At 38.3% G+C, this 21695-nt stretch overlaps 2 protein-coding genes across 10 annotated transcripts in view; one reads left to right on the top strand and one right to left on the bottom strand.

The window, feature by feature from the left end:
• LOC141541851 (uncharacterized) overlaps positions 1-9895 on the bottom strand; it is an 80354-nt gene extending 70459 nt beyond the window's left edge. For both annotated transcript variants that reach the window (XM_074266403.1, XM_074266402.1), the window contains exon 1: positions 8532-9895. In XM_074266403.1, coding sequence (XP_074122504.1) covers positions 9263-9895 — 633 coding nt within the window. In that variant the 3' untranslated portion in view covers positions 8532-9262. The remainder of the gene's footprint in view (positions 1-8531) is intronic.
• The window catches only part of TTLL7 (tubulin tyrosine ligase like 7), a 231913-nt gene continuing 220024 nt past the window's right edge, over positions 9807-21695 (top strand). For 2 of the 8 annotated variants that reach the window (XM_074266399.1, XM_074266400.1), the window contains exon 1: positions 11669-12146. The gene's annotated coding sequence lies outside the window, so the exon portion shown is untranslated. Of the gene's footprint in view, positions 9925-11668; positions 12147-13056; positions 15361-21695 lie in introns of those variants that run through there. The other 6 variants (XM_074266394.1, XM_074266401.1, XM_074266393.1 and 3 more) reach the window with 6 other exon arrangements.

The following is a 21695-nucleotide window of genomic DNA, read 5'->3' on the forward strand; positions in this document are numbered from 1 at the left end:
GACTTTGTGACAATCCACACTTCTTAAGTTATAAACTCCAAAGGTTAATAAAAGTAGTACAGTGATGTGCTGTTGTAACCCAGAGTTAACTCTGGGTTCTCGAGGGTGATGCCAGAAAATAACGAGCTCAAACAGATTGAACCAAGCCAGAAAAGCTTGGAGTACTGGCCTGCCTATTTGACTGCCCATCTCATGCCCAAGGATCAAGCCCAGCTAAGTTCCGAGAGGCTTGTCACCCACTAGGTGATGAATTTTTTGGGTCACAGAAACTCATTAAGTCAGTCTACTGAGAGATAGAAGGATTTGTCCTGCATCAGTGGAGAAAGCATCAATATGGGAGGAGATCAAGAATCTCTAAAATATCAATATAAGGAAATGTTCTCAAATTGAACATTTGGAATGTTTGGATGGCCTAAGAAAAATTGTTATTCTCGTGTGAGGGTACTACTAATAATTATGGGACAAAGCTATGATTTAATCTAAAAATAAAAATGTGCCAATAGTTATATAGACATTTAACTACTAAGACATAGGGATTCATTGCTGCAGAATACTTCCCTTTCATATATTATCTCCTGCTAAGGAAAAAAGATCAAAATATGATTCTGTCTGAGTTTTCTTCCTATCAGTGTGCCAAATAACTTAAATATTTGTTATATTAAAAACAATGGAACTTTTTGCATGAGTGTAAACTTACATGCTGGATATGAATAAGTTGCAACATGGAATTAAGGAGGAAACTCAAAAACAGGAATAAAGGACGTTGTTAGAAAATTGTACATCAGGTAGGCGAGAATAGAATAGTCATGTGATGAGAATAAGGGATAGCAGGCTGATGACCAGAGGATTCCATGGGTACTTGGAGATATTGAGGAAAACAGAAAAGCCTCTCTCATGTAGGGCAGACTACTTGAGGTGAGCTCACAGAACATCATGCACAAGATTTACAAAGGATGGGCAGGCAAGAATGGGAAGTCATCTACATCACTGAGAGGAACTCTTCCATCAATAAAATAAAATTTCCCTTTGTAGATTGGAGTTCTTTACCAATTTGCTAAGAATGTGGTAAAACTTCTGAGCTGTTTTGATTTTGGTTTATCTAAATAATGATTTGGAACAATCCTTCTTATGTTTTTTTAATATTTGGCACTCTTTTGAAAACTGTGCTTGTTCATATATTTTGACTGCTTATTTATTGAGAATGGTGGTTCTTCTTGGGTTTCTCTATTAATTCCCAATGTGTATTGAAAATATTTCATGAAAAGATTTTCTACTCCAACCTTCCCAGACCTCCCATTGGATCCATTCCCTTCTTATCCTCATTGTATTCAGATATATGTTGAAATATGGGCATTAACCATTCTTCATGTATTTAGTCTTTTTCTACGTAGATGATAGACCAAACTCTTGAGAGAATGCAGATCTTTCTTATTCATCTCTGCATGATCTTTGGACTTGATGCAATTGACATATTGTCATATACATTCAGGAAAATGTGGAGGACCGTACCATCCATAGGAAACCCTTCACATCTATGCTGCATCTATGCTGAATCATCTCCAGAAGATCACATTGCCAGAAAAAGGCAAATAATTCTGTTGACCATATACCTCTGTTTTATGTCTTCTTGATGTTTTTCAAGAATGTTTTCCTATTAAGAATAATGAGAAGTACCAAAATTTGATCCCTCATATCATTATCCTTGAGGAGAATACCTTAGTTGGAACCCCTAACAATCTCCTGAGTACAGAAGAGGTAGAAATGACATTATAGCAAACAGAAGGCATGAAAAGCATCCCAATTATATCAAATATGTATAGAAATGATGACAAAATATGGAAACGGCCAATATTGGAAGACTGTGACTCTTTGGCCCAGAGATTTCACTGCTAGACATATTCTGACAAAGAGATCAAAGACAGAAAGGTTCCATACATAAGAAAACCCCTCAAAACATGCATAGCAGAACTTTTTGCAGAAGCAAAAAACTGGAAACAAAGTAGATTAAGAAATAGCCAAACAAATTGTGGTACATGACTACAATGAAATATTACTGTATAATGAGAAGCAATGAATATGAAAAAATGAGAGAGGCAAAGGAAGAATTAATGTAGAGTAATGTCATTAGAACCAAGGAGAAAATACACAGAATAACCATAATGATAAAAAAAGAACAAAAAACATGGAACTGAACATTGGGATATTATAATGATCAATCCTGGCTCTGGGGAAAAGATGAGAAAATGTGTTTCCTTTGCACACATGTATGGAATTCTGCCTATACTGTGAGACAGGGATGACATCTTGATAGATTTTTCTATGTTTCTTTTTCCTTATAATTCTTTGCAACAAGAGATGGCTCACTGAGAAGGGAAGGGGGAGAAATATATTTGGAAACAAAGGTAACATGAAGCAAATGATACCAATAATTTTTTTGATGAAGCAAAAATGCATTGGTTTGCTTGTATTGTCAACATTTCCAGAGGCCTTGTTAATGGAATTAAGTCCAAGAGAGTTCTAATAAAGGGTTTTTTTTTTGTTTTTGTTTTTTAAGGATTTCTTCATTTCTCTAGGACTTTTCCTTGAGACAAGAAATGCATTTGGAAAAGGGAAAAAGAGTTACCCAGCCAATTTTAATATCCAGGGCTACCAACAAAGAAGCATGGTTTTGCCTTTTCAAATAAAACAAACAAAATTTCTGATCTGGGGTATATATCTTTTAAGTAAGGGGTAAGATTATTGTTTGCATGTGTCTATTTTTTTTTTCTCATGAAGATTTCCAAAAGTGACCATGCATAAGCAGAGCCAGTCCACCACTATGAATGTATGGGAGTAATTCTGTCCATGATATATATACCTGTACTTTGTCTTCCCTTTCCCGGGAAAAAAAGGAAGAAGGGCAGAGCTCATTTCCAACTGAATTGCAGTATCTCTCAATAGGGAGGGGGATCTCAGCTGGTGAGCAGCAAAATCTAACTCAAAGGAAACAAAGTACTCACTTAGTTTCTAATACTAAGTGATCTGGGACTCTCTACTCTGGACAAAGGTGCTACAAAGTTTTTGCAAACATCAAGACTAATTGCTTCTTTGTAATTTCCTTCTTCCTGGCTTTCCCAGGCCAGGAAGGACAAGCTGTTCTTCCACATGAATCCCTTAAAACATGTCAACACAGTTATCCTGTCCCCAAGTCTTCTCTTTGCAAGGATGAATATCACTAGTTCCTTCAAGTCATCCTTTTTTTAAAATTATTTAAAAAAATTAAGTCATTCTTGCATAGGTTGCTTTTCAGTCCCTCCTCCTTATTGCCTTTCTATGAACCTGCTCTAACTTGTCAGTATAATTCCTGCAATGTAGCCCCCAGAAAGAAATGAATATAATCCTCCAGATGTGGTCTAAGTAGAGTACATATTTTTATTAATGCAGCCTAAAATTACATTACCTTTCTGGTTGCCATGTCAACATTATTGACTCATATTGAGCTTTCAGTTCACTAAAACCCCCAGGTCTTTTTTAACACGTACTGTTGTCTGATCATGTTTCCCTCGTCCTGTACTTGTATAGTTGATATTTTTTCCAACCCAAATGTAGTAGTACTCTACCTTTATACTTATTAAATTTAAAATTTTTAGATTTGACTACCTTTTTTCTGGCCCTTCAAGATCTTCTTGGCTCCTTACTTTATCAAACATGCAGAGTTCTTCATTTTGGAGCATACTAGATAATTCTCTATGAGCATACCAGGTATTTCTCCATCCAAGTCAGATATAAAATTGTTTAACAGAATAGGGAGAAAATCCTGTGGAACTCCAATAGAATTCTCTCTTGGTCCTTAATCACAACTCTCTGGGTCCAGTTGTTCAAACAGTTATGAATTCATCTTAACTTTTTTATCCTCTAGGCCATTGGTCAGTCCCCATTTTGTACACATGAATAATACGACAGATTCTTAATTGCACCAAATTGAATTCACTGTACAATATTTCTTCTATGACCAAGTAATTGCCATCCACATTTAAAATTAAGCCTAGTCTGTCTTTGAAAGGGAAGTGAAGGGGTTTTAGAATATTCCTCTATTCAGGTTATTAGGGGAAAAAAACCGAAGTATTTAAAAAGCAGAAGAAAGGATTCAAAGTAGAAAAAAAACTTGAAGGGCCAAAAAGAGAAACTTGATCTGTGCCAGGGAGTTGGAGAAGGTAAGAATGTCGGACAGAAGTAGAAAGGAAGAAGAAAGATGGTCAGACATATAAATCTGAGGCTCGCTACGAAGAGAGGGAACTAGTTTCTCTAAGGACAAAGCAACTGGTTGTCCTTCAAGGAATGCTGTCAGATATAAAGAAAGGTTGCCAACTAAGGGAGCCTCTAGGATAGGTCAGAGGAAGAAGGTAAAAGAAGTGAGGGAGGTATCTTCCAGTTGAGAGATACTGAGGCATGCATGGGCATAGCAAACAGTAGAGAATGCCCTTAAGACTTATTTTTGGTTATTTATATGGAACACAACTGGCCCTGTTAGAAAGAACCCAGAAATCACAGTCAAAGATTATAAAATGTTGGGCAAGAAAGTGATGACTGTAGGGACACAGATGGTGTTTTTTAAATCATTGTTGCTCATGGGAAGAAAAGTGACACTGAAAGGAAAAACTGATTTGGAAATCAAACAGCTGGCTAAGATCATCTCTGAGAATAAGATTTAGATTTTTAGATGAAAGTTTAAAATATAAAGATAATTGGTTTGTTCTTGGTTACAGGAGTGTCCCTGATAAAGAAGAGTAAGAATGAATTTGTTTGGCAACATATATATTTAAGCAAAGAGGGCTTTAAAATGGAAAAGGATGTGGGGAAGTTTAAAACTGCTTATTTGTGTCCACCAAGCTAAATATGCCACAATGTTGAATAAATTTTGAGATGCATACCATAAATTTTTGGAGAGTAAATTTCAAATGGTTCAAAGGAAGACTCAGTAGTAACTTCCCTCTTGTTATCTCCTATTTGTCTAACATATAACTTGCTTTGTACATATTTGTTTGTATGTTGTCTCCTTTGCTAGACTGTAAGTTTCTTGAGGGCAGACACTAACATTTGCTACTTTTTGTATCATTAATCCCTAATATGTAGCAGGCACTTAAGTACTGATTTATTGATAGGATTCCATGGTATCACTTATACATGGGATATTAGTTAAGGAAAGATAGACTTCCAACAATAAAATTATCTGAAGAGTCCCTCGGGTGAAAATTCAGTGAATTCACTGATTTAAAAAAATGTACAGAAAACAGATCAGGTAACAGTAGGCACAACATGAAAATGCGATCCAAAACAGTACACATAATATCTAAGAATGTTAAAACACAGAATGAGCTACATTTTAGGTAAAGAAAGCTAAGGACAACAAATAGGTGTTAGTAGCTGTTTTTTTATAACTTACATAGGGAAGGGGAAGAGAAGAGGATAAAAGAAGAAATATGAGGGTTGATGGGATAGAATGGAAGATGGTTTACTGGTTAACAAAAAAAGAGGGTTAATTAGCATTTCATTTGTTTTGTTTGAGGGAATACAAAGGAGTATGAATGACCTTAGAACTGGAAATGACAGAACCCCCCCAAAAAAAAAAGGCTAACAGGAAGTTAATAAAGGATGTCCATGCTGCCCTTGATGAATTCAAAGTCACATGATCCAGATGAAGGAAGGATATTCAAGAAACTGATGGACACAATGGATGGCTGAGCCACTATTTATGATATCTGAAAGATCAGGGAGAAAGAGAAAAGGGAAGCAGGGCTGAAGATGGGCAAGTATGGTCCTGATTTTCCAAACAGGGAAGACAAGGCTGTCTATAAACTATGGGCTAGTAAGTTTGATTTCAATTTCTGGCAGAATTATTTTCTTCCTTGAACTGTTTGATTTCAACTTCTGGCAAAATTCTTTCCTTCCTAATTGAATTCAACAATATGTGCAAAGTTAACTGAACTAGCCACTGAGGATGGAGAATATAAAGACAAAACCAAAACTTTTCCTGCCCTCAAAGATCTTACATTTTAATGATGTGATCAAAGACATAGTAATAGAAGTAAATACTTAGTTTAAAGTAATATATCAAGTAGTTTGTAGGGGAAGGGAGGACACTGGACAATGGGTGGATCAGGAAAGGTGTTGATTAGGGAGTATCATTTGAGCTGTTCTTTAATTCAGTCTATAGATTCCATAGGGCTCCAGAAAGAAAGAATTCCAGAGGTGAATAAAGATAGAGAGGCAGGAAATAGAACCTTATGTATGGGGAACAGCTAGCAGCCAGGCCAGTGTAGCTTGAACAGAAGGTATACAAAGGGACATAAAGCTTAATAAGTCTGGAATTTTAAGTTTGAGTGGAGGACTTTCAGTATTTAGGATGAGGATTTTGTGTTTTATCATATATAGAATATGGAAATTTTTTGAGTAAGGGAGTGGTGCAGTAAGAGTTGTGCTATAGGCATATCAGTTTGGTAGCAGTATGGTGGATGAACTAGTGAAGAAAAAGACTGGTAACAGAATCCTCAAATTAAGAGGCAACTATAATAATTCATGTCAGATTTGACAAGAGCCTAAAATGGGATAGAAGATATCTGAATAGAAAAAGGGGACTGTTCTGGAGGCAAGTAGGATTAATAAAACTTGTTGAGTGGATGTGAAGGAAAGGGGGAGAGTCAAGAAAAGTTTATAAACATTGTATAATTTATGAACATTTATAAACATTGTCTCCCTCATTAGATTATAAATTCTTTACAATTTAAATTCTTTGAGGGCAAGGACTTTTGTCTCTTTTTGTATCCCCACCATTGAGCACAGTGCCTAGCACATGGTAGAAACTTAATAAGTGTGTATTAATTGATTGTATAACTGGAAGAACAATATTGCCCTTACAAAAATAGGACAGTGGTGGAGGATAATGAGTTTGAGCGGAAATACAATCAATTTTGTTTTAGACATTGCATTTCAGATGACTATGGAGTTGTTCAGCAAAAGCAGTTAGTTCATGGTCAAGTTGATTTTAAAGCTATCAGCATTTCCATGATAACTGAATTCATCAGCTGATAAAAGGAACCAAGAATCATTTTAAAGTACCTATTATTTGACAAATGCCTAGATATGAATACTTTGAATAGAAAGATAAAGAGACTCTGCTCTCATAAATCTTATTCATCAGGAGAGACAATATGTAAAAATATGTTTAACAAATACAAATTAATTCTCCCCTCCCTTTTGGCGGGGAAGACACTAGCAATGGGGAGAAAGAGCAATGCTTTTCACATGGATATAATCTGTATTTTAAAAGAAACAAGGGATTTCTTAGAGGAAGAGATAGAGAGGAGTACCTTCCTGGCTTGGAAGACAGTCAATACAAAGGAGGCAAGAAAAGTAAGAAACTCCTTTAATCAGGCATAGAAAGGGAAATAATGCACCATAATAAGGTTGGGTCCAGGATGAAAAAAGTTTGACAAAGTAAACAGAGGAGCTAATATTAGATATCAGAGGTTAAACTGAGTTTGGAGTTTGCTGAGTACCAGACTGACATGTGATCAGACCTAACTTTAAGAAAATCATCTGTAGTTGTAGAGAGAATAGATTCATTTGAAGCTCTCTCAAACCAAAGTCATACAATCTGGTGATTATCTACAAGGTATTAACAAATGACCTAGAAGCTCTTGTCTGACATATAGTAAGAGTGCTTTCCTCATATGGATATTTTAGTTTAATGTCATGAACAAAGAGGATAATTATCTGAATAAGTCATTAGTGTTATTTTTTCTTTTCTTTTTTCTTTTTTTTTTTTTTTAATGTTTTCTTTACCTAACAGAAGCAGCTTTTACCCATAGGTACCCTGTCTTCTCTCAAAAGCCATCTCCAGAAAAGGATGAGAAATTAATATTAGGGAGAAGAAATCATAGATTGGTTGCTGCTGGTGGGTTTATTAGAGGGAGCTATCACTAAATCAATGTGATCGCTGATCCACTTAAATATACATAGGAAAGCTTAGCAATGTATGTTTTCCAAAAGTTATAAAATCTTAGTGGGGGCAGAAAGAATTGATGGATAGAGAGCTAGCCTCTAACTCTTAATACCACATGGTATTAATTGTGACACCAATATATATTAGCTATCTGACCTTGAGCACATCTCCTTTCCCTGATTTCAAGCAATTTTCAGAGGTAAAATAATTGTCAGTTTGAGTTGGCAGGAGTTCTTTACAGTGAAAGTGCTCTTTATGCCAGTGAAATCGCAATGGCTATTCAAAGTCTCAACTGAAAGGGTCTCATTTCAAATGGGCAAAGGTAAGATTGTAGTGATATCTCAGTAACTTCACAATCATTCAATATTAGCTGTCAAATCTGCTTGTTTATAAATAGAGCTAACCCTAGATGTCCATGCCACAATTCAACAAATATCGACTGCCCATCATGGGCAAAACAATGCATTAGGACATTGAAAGATAGAAAATAAATGTGGTATGATCTCTTGCCAACACAAATATATTATAATATAGTGGGCACAATGAGTACCTGTGCCGATCCTGAAAAGAGCCCAGGTGAAGAGATCAGGAAAAACCGATGTAAGTTTTCATAAGTGTGAGAAATGGCATATGAATTAATTTCTTAGAGCCACCATTGAGTTTCTGATGATGAATTTTGTAGGAAGATGCACGAGGTTCCATCTCCTTCCTTTCTCATTCTGCTCTTCTCTCCCCTTCCAGGGACATCAACTTGGCACAGTGGAAGAGAGCTGGATTTGAGGTGTACTTGAGTGATCTTCAGCGAGTTCCTTCACTTCCCTGGGTCTCCCTCACCTTTCAAGAGAGGCCTCCTTGAACTCTAGAGTCTCTCTGGATCAGCTTCCCAGGGGATGGGCTCTCTTTGCACCTGCGGGGTGGGGTGGGCGCAACATCCCCGGGCATCCCTGCTCCTAGCCTCTGGGCTCCAAGGCTGTGCGCTCTGTAGAGGCTGTGCAATGCAACGAAGGGGATGAGGATTCGCACCGGATCCCGATCGCATCACCAATGTAGAGGTGGACTTGGTGGCCTCTTCTCCCGTGGCTTGGCAGGGATATTGGAGGAAGGATATGAGGATGTTCAGCCCCGGGTGGCTGTAGCTAGGGGAGCTGGTAATAGCTAGGCACACTGGTCAGCAGGCCGAGGAGCCGCCGCAGGGCCAAGGTGCGGCGCCGTGCAAGCAAGCTCTCTGTGGGCGGTCAGCAGCATCTCCCAGGACGAGGCCACGCCCCGCGCTCTCCGTTGCTAGGTCCACTGTTTGCCGCGTTCTGGAGGTGCCGCGAGCCTGGGCCAACGTACACAGAGCGCGTGGGGAGGGGTGGAAGGCGAAGAGCGCCCCAGCTCAAAGCATCCTTGCTGTCTCCGCCGCGCGGGAGGCGGCGGTGGCTTCTCGCTTTCCACAGCGCATCCTTCCGCCGGCAGAGCCCAGGCGGGAGGATGACCTTCGAATTCGGCGTCTCGCCGCGGGCCCCGTTCCCCCGAGGCTCCCCTCTTTTCCTGCAGGCCTTTCCGCATGCACCCCACCCCTCCACGAACCTGGAATGGTCTGGTCCGTCGGTAGTCCCCGCCCCCTGTTCGGGCAGCAGCTGCTCCAGCTGCTGCAGGGACTGGGCGCGCGGTGGGACCCGGAGCCGGAGCCCGAAACAGCGGCTGCCGCGGGCGGCGGGACTGCCGGGCGGCGGGCTGGACGGGGAGGACCGGACAGGACGTGAGGGGACCGGCGCGGGCGGGGCGGAGCAGCGCAGCATCCTCCCCCGCCAGAAGCGCAGCGTGCGCTGGGGCGGGTAGGGACCCTCCGAAAACAGACGGACTCCGCCCTAGAAAGTGGGGCGAGGCCCCGCGGGGTCCCCAAGGAGGAGGCGGCCTGGCTGGTGGCATCCATTTCTCTTCCCGGGCCGGCCTCTCCGGTGAGTCATGGCCCAGGTCCAAGCGAGGCGTCGCCTCTCCTGCTCCATCCTCTTGTCGCTGCCAAGGCCGGGCCCAGGGCTCGACCCCGCCCTCAACGGGGACGTCGGGGGGCGGCCCATTGCGTCCTCAGCTCTGCCGCTCAGGACACATTGTCCTAAGGTGGGAACGAGTGGCCGGCTGGGGACGCTGAGGGAAGGGCTTCTTGAAGGCAGGTGCGCTCCCCCACCTGGCCTGGGTGGGGCGGGGCCAGAGAGGTGAGTCGGGAGGTAAGTAGGGGATGGGAGGACGGGAGCCCGGGCAGCGGGACGCCTTCCTCCCTGCATCCCCGGGCCTGGCCCTTGGTCCTCAGCTGCATCTGGCTCCATCCTGATGCTATGCATTCCGCGGGGATCAGGTCCGGGCTTCCTGTGCAGCAGCCACTGGCTGCACAACTCTTGGGCTTCCTTTCTCTTCCCTCTTTCTGTGTTCTGGATAGGAAATCTGCTGCTGCCTTCTTGGTCGGCCATTTCTTTTTTGGCCAGAAGTATCGGAAAGATGCTGAGTGATACTGTACCAAAGGTTAGGTCTCTGTTGACCTCTGCTTTAGAGGACGGTTTCTTGCCTGGGCTGTACCAACTGGAGCCCAGGCTGGAGGTGGGATGTCACATAATGGGAATTGTAACAATCTACTTTGCACAAAATGGGCAGACCATTTTCTGAACAGCAACACATCTTTAAGAACGTGTGCTTCAGCGGATTCACGTGACTTTTAGAATAAGTTTGATCATGAAATCACATTTAGAACTGGAAGGTCATCTAAACCAACCCCTCTTCCTCTTGTATAGATAAGGAAACTGAGATTAACTTGCTCAGTCACGCAGGTAGTAAGTGATATAGTAAGTGATACAACTGGAATTTAAACCCAGCTTCTCTGACTCCCGAAAATTGCTTTTCCCACTGTGCCAGATCATCTTTTGAAGGGAAAAAGTCAGCTTTTTTACATGGTATTTGCAAAAAAACAAAAACAAAACAAAACAAAAAACCAACAACACATACACAAAATAATAAAAAAAAACTTCAAAATCCCTACCAAGGAAAACCAGATTACATCATTCAAAATGAATGCTTAGTGGGTACTTAACTGTAGGAAAAAGTTTCAAAAAGAAAAACCATCTCCAAAATTAGTTTTCCTTACAAGTTTTGGACTTAGCATCTGGAGAACAGTGACCTGATTGTGAATCGTGTCCATGGAGTTGACTCCGCTGCCTTTGGATAACATCGGCTAAACTAGAAAAAGCACAAACACAGTACCATAGTTAAAAAATGTGTCTTAGATGACTTTTGAGGCATCATCATCTTACCCTTTGGGAATAGGATTGATTCGTTTCGGCCATATGTCCATAGTGAAGAACTCTGCTGGCCCCAGCTGCTGCTTCATCACAAAGTGATGTGTTTAGGGTGTTTTTCTTTGTCCATTATTCTTATGTTTATAGATTTTCTTTTAGTTTTTAATTTATTATGCAGTATTCTACTAGAGTAGCAAGAATCTTTATTTCTGGAATAGTGCTTACCTGTATGGAAGTGCCTGCCTCTTAACTATATTTGAATAAGTTCTTTGTTGAAGAATACTCTTAAGTTAAAGGAAATATTTATATGCTAAAACATCCTGTTGAAATAAGGACTTAACATTATAGGGCAGACTTTCCTGTTTAGAAGAGCTTCTGATCTCAGTTTCTTTTTTTTTTTTTTAATTTAGTATAATTAAAGGATTACAGATTCCATTCTCACTATCCAGCTATTTAATTTAGTTAAATTTCACTGTCATAAAGAATGGTACCATCAATTGACACCCTGGCCAGCTTTTTAATGGCACCTTGAGGAATGAAATTATCTCCTCCCCTTAACACACACCTATATATAAAAAAAAGTATTATCTCTCACCATCCTCACCCTTCCCATGCCTAAGGAAGAACTCAGCAGGTTCTTGTTAACCTCATTTCTGTCCCAGGGTCAGGGAATTCCAATTGATCAACTTATAATGTACTGAATCTTTTAATTTAGTTCTGGCTATAGGATATCAGACACACCTTACTTCCTTGTTGGGTGATACCCATTGAAAATCTTAGGGTTATGCCAAACAGCTGTTCATTGAGTACTCTCAAGAACATTTGAGCCACAGGGAACCTGGGAATCAGGGAAGTTGTTTTTTATTGCTGGCTCTGGTCACAGAATGTCTGAGAAGGTAAGCTCTCTGATGGCAAGGATCCACATTTTTTTTTCATCTTTGTATCTTCAGGGTTTACAATAGGGTCTTCTTTCCTTGAACAGATAGGTGCTTAAGTGTTTGTGTAACCTTTGGGGATAAGTTACTTTACAAAGACTCTTCAGCTTCATTTTCCTATTTATAACATAAGGATTCATCCTTTGTATCCAACTTGCAGTTATTGTGAGAATTAAGATCTTGATATAGTTTTGTATTACGGTAAATGTCTGTATGAATTTAAACTGTTTTAATAACATCTTCTATTGAAGTCATTTTTGATTGTCTATTAGTTGGAAGGTAGTATGCTATGAAGGAACTAAACATCTCTGATAGCAAGTATCTTAGTGTAGTTGGGGAATAAAATATTAGACACGAAAAAATCATGAATAACCCACACCGGAACAGAACTGCCCGAATGCAAACAAGAATTGCTATAGAAATTGAGATGAAGAGATTACTATAGTCTAGAGTGATCTTGGAGCTAGGAGGGTTAAGCTGTGTTTTAGAATAAATAGATTGGTTTTTGATAGAACAGAAGAGCAAACCAAGAATGAACATTTAGAAGCAGTTTATTAAAGTTTTAAATATGTAAAGTGGGCCAATATTCTGGAGGTCTATGAAGGTCAAGTCAAAGAATTTGTACTTGATCAAATAGGCAATAGGGAATTGTTTTAGATTCTAAATTTAGGGCAGAATTTTAAAGTAGATAAAACTTGCTTTTCCTTTTCTTGCCTCAAACCTCCCCATCCCCCAACTTCTTAGATCTCAACTAATTCCTAATGTGCTTTTTATAAATATCTAGTAAAATTCGTTATCAGTTCAGTACTTCTGTTATATGTATATATATATATGTGTGTGTGTGTGTATGTATATGCATACACACACACACACATATATATACCTTTATATATGTATATATAAATGTACACATAAGACCATACATAATAGAGGTGATGGAGGGTATCAAGAACCAGCCTCAAGAGTCAGGAAGATCTAAATCCTAGCCTTGCCTCCCACATATAGTGACCTTGTTCAAACAAATAACTTAATCTTTAACCCAGGCAGTTCTCTAATACTCAGTTAGTCGTAGACTTAACTGTGTATTGATTAAGGACGTTTCGTCATTAGTGGTTTCCCATTGGATGATAGATGTATTTTAATAAGGGACTTTTAAGCCAGAAAATGCCTTTAAGACTTAAGACACTCTTCTGGAATATTTCCAGGCCATAATGGAAAATCCTTTGGGTGCAGGGAAACCCATAAATCAAACCTATCATTTAGCCCATCTCTAAGAACATCTTGTTTTTTTGTGTGCTTGTTGGGTGATGGTAATTGGGTTTTTAGCACTGGAAAGGTGCTGTTAGAAGATTTGGATGAGGAATAAAGGAATACAATTAGATTCCTCAAGGTGGGTATGATAGGAAGTAACAGAAGGGATCAGAAAAGTGGGGGTGTATATAAATTGGGATTTCATATTTACTGACTCTGTGTTCCAATTCTTGCCTCCTGGCCTAAAATTCCTCCTCCTGACAGGTCTTTGTTCCTTATACTTCCCACATCAGTCGGGAAGAGTCTACTGAATTCTAGCCTGGGTTTCTGCCCTCATGCACTTAGGGATTTGGGCAATAGGCTGACCAAATGACTCTGAGATGAAGAGCCACGTGGGTATAGTCATCCAGAGTTATCTTTGGTTGACTTCTATTCCAACTCTCAAGCACTGGATGCTGGTAGGTTTTCTCTTTGAGAGTGCTATCCTTCTTACCAGGACTAGTAGAAGATAAACGTAAGGAACACTACCAGAAAAATCCTTCATTTTATTATAGACACATAGGGATAAGCTTTTCCTAGCAAAAGTGTTGATACAATGGATAGATAGTATGGTATATTGAAAAGAACCCTTATCCTTGGAATTGGGACATCTATATTCCCTTCCCAGCTTTGCTATTACTCCTCATTTGACCACAGGGCAAATCATTTAAATTTTCTTGTCTCTAGATTTATCTAGGAAATATGAGGAGTTGAATCTAGATGATCTCTGAAGTCACCTACACATAAATATTACAGTACTAGAGTGCATCTGCCTTCTTACATATATTGGCATGGGTTGCTGCCCATCCGTGTCCTCTATGAAATTTTTTAGATGATCTTGCTGATCCTCTAGGCCTTTTAAATCTTACACGAACATTAATGCTGCATCCATAATGTCTATCTGCTTTCCCCACTCCTAAATAAACCTGATTGTGTACTCTGTAACTCTTACATTTCTTGATTCTGTATTGTAGCCTATGGTCATCCATGTTTATTTTCATTTCTCCTTGGATCACCTGTTAATTCTTCAGTGACCGATTCATTCTTAATAGTTATTAGAAAGATGTTGATGTTAAAACAACAAAGCAGTATAAATGACAGGGAGCTGCTTGAGATAATAGGAAAGCACTTTCCCAGGGGTCTCTGTAAAATGGAGGAGAGCTAGATTCTGTTAATTCTAGCTCCAAATCCTATAATCTCTCTCCCTTGTTATTCTAAACTGATAGATTTAATACCAATCCTGCCATTTTCACCAGATGATTACCTCCTCCCATTTTCTACTTTGTCTTGCTCTTCCTACCCCTAAATTCCTTTCATCTGTGAGAGTCAGGTCAGTGTCAGAAGACACATTGAGGGAAGGTGAGCTTTAGCCTACTTAATCACCCTTGCCTCCTTTGACAGTGGAGCTAATGGATAGACTTCTGGCTTACTTCTCTCCCCTCTATTCAGAGGAATTTCCTTCCTCTGACCACTTGCCTGAGTCTCCCCACAAGACCTAGGTGAGTTTTTAGGGGAAAGAGGTAGAAAGAAATACCTCAGACTGTTTAGAATGGGTAGAGTGGGGGAATTGTGGCCCTAGAGGTGGTGAGTTTAAGACTTGGCTCCTCCCCATCCCCCAAACGATTCCACAGAAGGGGGAGGGGCAATATCTCAGGGAGAGAGGAATGGGACTCCTTGTGTCCTTGGCAGTTAAACTGTCCTGGGAATAGTGTAGGGAAGAAGAGAAGGACAGCGGGACCTGGAAAATAGGGTACAAAGTAATTTAAAGATAGTAAACCTTACACACCTCGAAGAAAAGAAAACATGAAACAGAAAAAATCCTATTTAAACATTGAAGAAGACAATTCATCATTTCTGGCACTAAAAAGGCTGTCCCAGACAGCAGGTAGAAAAGATTTTTGAAGGGGTGGGTGGGTCATGGTTTATTTGTGACCTATTATACAAAAAAAGTCTTATTTTAACCTGGCCTTTTAATTTAAAGTGGTGTTGCATATATTTATTCTTCACAATTAATTTAGCCTGGACCTGAAGTACTACCTTGCTATATTTCAGTTGTGGTGGACAAGTGATATATGTGGATATGTTTCTAGGCTGGTTCCTCCCTTTCCAAACTCCCAACCCCTCCCCTATTTCCTTATGTTTGTTCACGTGCTAGCCTTGGCTTCTTTCTAAATTTCTATTGGACAAATCAAATCTGATGAGACACTAATAGTTATTGCTCACCTGCATATGGTTGAGAGATGCTGGGGCTGTACAGTTACTTCACTTTGAGCTTAACTGGGATCCATAGGAATGGAGATCTTAAGAAATCCCTTTACTTTCAATGACAAATTCAAATGAAAAAACAAACTAGAACTCACACAGAAGGTGCTCAAGGTCCCATAGGTTATGAGCAGAGGCAAAATGTGAGTCTAGTTCCTCTGTCTTCAAATGGATTGTCCTTTCTACTATATTATAGAAAGACTAGGCCTTAAATCACTACTTTTATCTTGGATATGGTATCTGTCAGATAGAGTAAAGAGGAATACAGAAGAAACACTTGTATTTTCATCCTTGGTACCTTTCCATTGATCCATAAGTTTTTGGATTCTCAGAGACAGATGGAGAGCAAACTCCTTAGTGTCCTTATGTCTAAAGTTGACCCTTTTCTCAAAGATTCCTGGAAGTCGTTTTCATGGAAAACATGACATTGTTGAGTCTGTCATCCATAGTTCCTTTATTCCTCTGATATGTGCTCCTTTCCATGGCCAGTGCATTTCTTCTGAGATTACCTCCCATTTATATTATATATCCTTATAGCTTCCATATATCTGTATGCATGTACATAGACATAATTCTCTGCCCAGATATGCCTGGAAGGATAAAATAGAAATTGACTGGAGATTGAGTTTCTCTGTTTCCTTTGAACTGTTTTAAATTTATTACTTGATTTCTTGTGCTTTGTCTGATGTATGTACTATAAAAATGAGACTCAAGGGAGTTGGCTTTTGTAGTAAGATCAAGATTTTGTCATAGTCTCCTTTGAAGTAAATTAGACATCTGACAAGACAAGCTAGTAGCAACAATATTGTTTTTCCTTTTTTATCTTTTCACCTTCCTAGTCCCTCCAGATGCTCTCCATCTTGTTAATAATCTTTCTAAAATGTGGTACCTTAAAAGAAAAACCTTTCTCTAGATCTGATCTAATCATGGCAAAAGATAGGCAGATTATTATCTCCCTATAAATCTGAATATAGAACTTCTTCTAATGTAGCCAAAGATGATATATTGATTTTGCTATTTTTGGGCTGCCATTTTACAGGGGTGATTTATTTAATTTTTTGGCCTTTATCTTTTCCAGATGAATAACTTTTTAGATATAACTCTCCCATCTTCTCCTGAAATGTTTTTTTTTTGAACCTGTGTAGGCCTTTGCATTTATCCATGTTAAATTTCTTTTTCTTATATTTAGACCAATATTCCATCCTTCTAGTTTTGGATTTTCATCCCATGTGTTAGCTGTGTCACTTGTAAATTTTTTAAGCATTTTGCGTCTTTAACTCATTGATAAAAATTTAAACAGTCTAAGGCCAAGCACTGATCTTAGACAATCATCTAGAAACCTTTCAAAATGACATTAAATCCCGTGTGACATACTGTCCAAACCACCTTAATAAGCTATTGCCTTTAGCTTATATCTTTCTGGCTAATTTGTCAAAAAAATTGGCCAATCACTCATTACATGGTTATGTATTAGGCTCCAGGCTCAGTGCTGGTGATACAAAAAAGCAGTTCTTGATTTTAGTAGACTGTATAATAAAGGCTTTACTTTAGGTAGACTATATAGCATTCTCATGCTTAACCAGCCTCATAATCTTGTTAAAAATAGAAATGCCATTAGCCTGGCATCTTCCATTGTTTAGGCAGGCTGACCTTGTAATCACTTCATTTCCTAGCTGTAACTTGTCCCATTAATTAACTATATTAGTTGTCAGATCAGTTCACTTTCTTTTGTGAAAATTGAAATAAAATTTGCCTTTTTACATGCAGACTTGGAAGGACCTTAAATGTCATCCAGTCCCACAGCCTTTTTCTGATTTGTCCATAATATTTTACAGATCAGCAAGAATATTTTGTCCTTATGCTACTTTGAGATGTAGTTCATATTAACTGGGTGACTTGTATTTTTAAGGGCAGTAAGGTGATGTTTTGCTATCTCTTTCTCCTCTGTCTCATTTGTTAGTCTTGTCTCATCCATCTCAAGTAGCATTTCTGGCCTCTTTGAGCCTTCCTTTCTCTCTCTACAGGTATAGATAGCCTTTTTCCTTCCTAAAACAAAACAAAACAAAACAACATCTTTGGCTTTCTCCACCAATTTCAGACCTCTTCTGGTATTGATGCTTGTAGAATAAGTCTTAATAGAACTATAACACATTTTTTTTTTGCATCAATCCTTCATTATATATGCATGGATATGTATAGATTTATATTTTTGACAGTCATTTTCTCTTTATAATCTCTAGTTAGTCATTAAGCTCTCTGTTTCCATGGTATTCTTTTCAGAGAATTTTTCTCTTGATCATAAAAATAATTTCTCTCAGTTTTTTTGAATTTCATTCTTGAGAGTGATCCCATCTCTCTTGGGCTAGTTTCTCCAGTAGTTTTCTTTTCCGTGACTTCCTATTTATTCTTCTCAGAAACCTGTGAAATCTTCTCTCCAAATATTTAGGGCATATACGACAGATTTATTTCTCACTTTTCTCTCCCTTACTACAAATTTTAAGGTGAAACAGTCATTTTCCCATCAGGTTTTTTATCTTTACTCCAGAAACTCATTCCTCCATGTACGTGAGAATCGGGTCTAGAAACATTGTTTTTTTCCCTTCTGCTTTTTGAAGCATGATAATAATTATAGTCAGTAGTATTAGCTTCTATGCTTTAGTCAAAGAGAACTCACATTTTCATAATTAAGTCTTATACCATAAATTTGCTAAAATATGGAAGACTAGCGATATTTTCCTGAACCTGTGTCCTCCCTTTCCCAGTGGTATGTAGACTGCTTAGATAATAAGCTAACATTTCTTCACTCATCCTCAGCCAAAATTATCTCCATCATGGTTATTTAAATTTCATTTTTTTTAACCTTACCACCTTTCCTATATTTCTTCACATGATTTTATTTTCTTAATGTATAATGTCCTTCTCCTGCCTCCCTTTACCTAAACTGTTCATTTTAAAGAAGATATTTTTGTTTACAAGCATACTTCACATTGAATCTTAGGATATATATTTTGGGATCAATTTTCTTTCTTGACTTAGTGCTCTAGTTTGTCTTATTTTTTTATACTATGCATATTTAGGTATAAATATCTTCTATACAACTTAATAAATACTCGTCGAATCAAGTGGAATAAAATTTATTGAAATTGATGTTTTTGTGGTTCCAAAACTAATAATGCCTTTGTGATGTGGATTGTGTATGTGTATACATGCATATAAATATACATACACATTTCAAATATATAGACTTAGAAAATGAAACTAGCAATTCATTTGCCTCTCAAAGAAGGAGGGAGGAGGCTTAGTTTACAGACATTTGATGGATAGGATTTTAAACAGCTCACAAGAAATGAAATTTATATTTAAGTATAGTTATTGTCATTTTTCTATTCTATTTCAAAATTTTGTTTTATCTTGTTAAGAAAATGAATGGTCTCTAAACCTGTGACTGATAGGCTGCTTGTTGTGTGTTTGTATTGGGATGACAGCATTTTGGATTGAAACTTTTGGACCCTTTCTCCCTTTGCTTGGAGGGCGTGCCTTCATGACTCTCCCACATTGCTAAGAACCCTTGTGCTTTCCCTTCTCTGCTCTCTATGCCCAACATTCTTCTATTTTCCTATTTATGCTTCTCCTTCCTTCCTCTATCCAAGACAATCTTTTGACCCTTAGAACTTCATGAATTGCTCTTCTGGACCGTTTTCTCAAGTCCCTTTTGATTTTATTTGTGAATTTCATTTGGGTGTGAGATCACAATCTTTGTTAATTTGAGTAGCCAGATAACCCTAAAATACTACATAACACAAGGTTTGCTTAGAGAAATGAGGGAATAGTGTGTAGAGAAATGAGGGAATAGTGTCAGTAGATCTATACAATAGAGGAGACCAGTCAAAGGGGGAGAGGAAAAAAGGGGAGACACATTGTTAGTTTGGCTAGAAGGCAGAATCCTGGGGCAGAGGGATAGCACTAGCTGGAGATAAAGAGTAGCTAGAGGCAGAAGCATGTGAGTATTCCAGTGTGTTACCTCCTGTGAGCCTCTTGAGAGTGATGGTTGTATGTTACCATCAGTATCTCCCTAGCAATAATTTCCCACTGGATGCCTGTTTATCTAGTTATGCTTTCCCCAAAGACTTTCTTCTCATTTTTTTCTGGTGTAAAAATCTGTAGGTGTTTCTCTATCTAGTCACTTTCTGACTAAATTTGTTTATATTTATTGTATGTTTTACATAAGGCTTACTGCTGTTCCCTAAATACTCCATAGGTTGTTCTTGTGGTGATTCAGTTTACCTCTTCTGACCATGGCACATCAGGCCTTTGGAGACCCTAAATAGAGACGCCTCTATAAGTGGGGCACGACAGGTACACATACTAGGTGAGAACAATATTTTACAAATGCATCCTTTATAGCTTTGCAATTTGGGTACAGCATTTGGTCCTGATGCCCAGTAACCAGAGTGGACAGCTCAGTATAGTGTCTGGAGTCAGGACATTGGACTTCAAGGTCTGGGTACCATGTATGAGACTGTGCTAGTGACCTTTGTGGCAATGTCCATTTGCCAATTTTTTGCTACCTACTAAGTTTTGTAGCCTCAGGGATCCTTAATTTATTTCATTTGTGAATAAGTTGTGGGAAAAGTGCTTAGCAAACCTTAAAGGGACACAAAGATGTGACTTAGAAGCTGATGTTTTTATGGCACTTTCATAAAACACTTGATGGATCCTTTCCCACTTGAATCTCCCGACAACCCTGAAATCTGGTTTTCCCCAGGTTATAGAAGAGAGATGGAAGGTCAGAAAGACTCTCCCATGGTTGTGTACTTATTGTCAAAAGTCCATATGAACCCATGTCTTAAAAACCTGGGTCTGTGTCTTCAACATAGCATGCTAATCTTGTTTTTGAACTGCTTGTATTTCTATATCAGTCATTTCTAGTAATATTCCTCAATAAGACTTATTCCCTTAAAACAAAAACAGAGTTAAAATCATTGGGCACAGTTGGGTGGGTAGTCAGCCTTTCCCATTCATTGTCCTTTTATCTCTTCCTCCTACCCCCAATTTCCAAGGAAAGGAGGAAGCTTCATTTATTTTTTTTCTGGGGGCAAGTTGTGTCATTAGTTACTCAGAATTCAGTTTCATATTGGTGTTCTTTTTGTAGTGTTTTCTTGGCTCATAGGTGGACATTTCTTTGTTTCTCTGAATTTCTCACATTGTTTTGTATGGAGTAAAAATATTTGATTACATTAAAATCCATTTTTTTTCAGCCACTACCAAATGATGGGTACCTATTTTGTGATATTATTGTAACTTTTTGCTCCTAGGCAAGTGCTGCCATGAATATTTTTATAAATGTAGGAGTTCATGTTTTCATTACTTAAAATGTATGTGCTTGGCAGTTTGCTCTTTGGATCAAAGGGTGTGAATAATTGCAATTTTTTTCTTCCCAGAATAGTTGGACAAATTGACAGTTCCACTGATGGTATATTATTGTACTTATTTGCCATAGCACTTCAAACACTGACTTTTTAAAAAAAAAAAAGATTCTTTTGTCATGTATTCCATATCATGAAATGTGCATAAAGCCTCAGTATTATTTTAATTTGCATTTATGCTATTAGAAGTTTGTCATTTCATAGTATTGTTGATGATTTAAGTTTTGAATATTTATAATCTTGACCACTTACATACTAAGTAGTAGTTCTTAGACTTTTATATATGTTAATTCTGCATATCTCTTGAATATATAGACTTTTAATAATACCTTTTAATGACGATCCCTTCTAGTTCTAGCTACATTTATTTTGTTTATATAAACAGAAATCTTTTTCTTTTCATCTGATTCCTTTATCCTGATTAAGAATTTACCTACTAGACAGAGTTGCAAAAGGTATCTTCTTCAATTCTCTTAATTAAAAATATGCATTTTTATTTTTGGATTGAATTATTATTTGAAAGTTGAATATA

This window comes from Sminthopsis crassicaudata, chromosome 4 (assembly GCF_048593235.1).
Source record: "Sminthopsis crassicaudata isolate SCR6 chromosome 4, ASM4859323v1, whole genome shotgun sequence".
Lineage (NCBI taxonomy): Eukaryota > Metazoa > Chordata > Mammalia > Dasyuromorphia > Dasyuridae > Sminthopsis > Sminthopsis crassicaudata.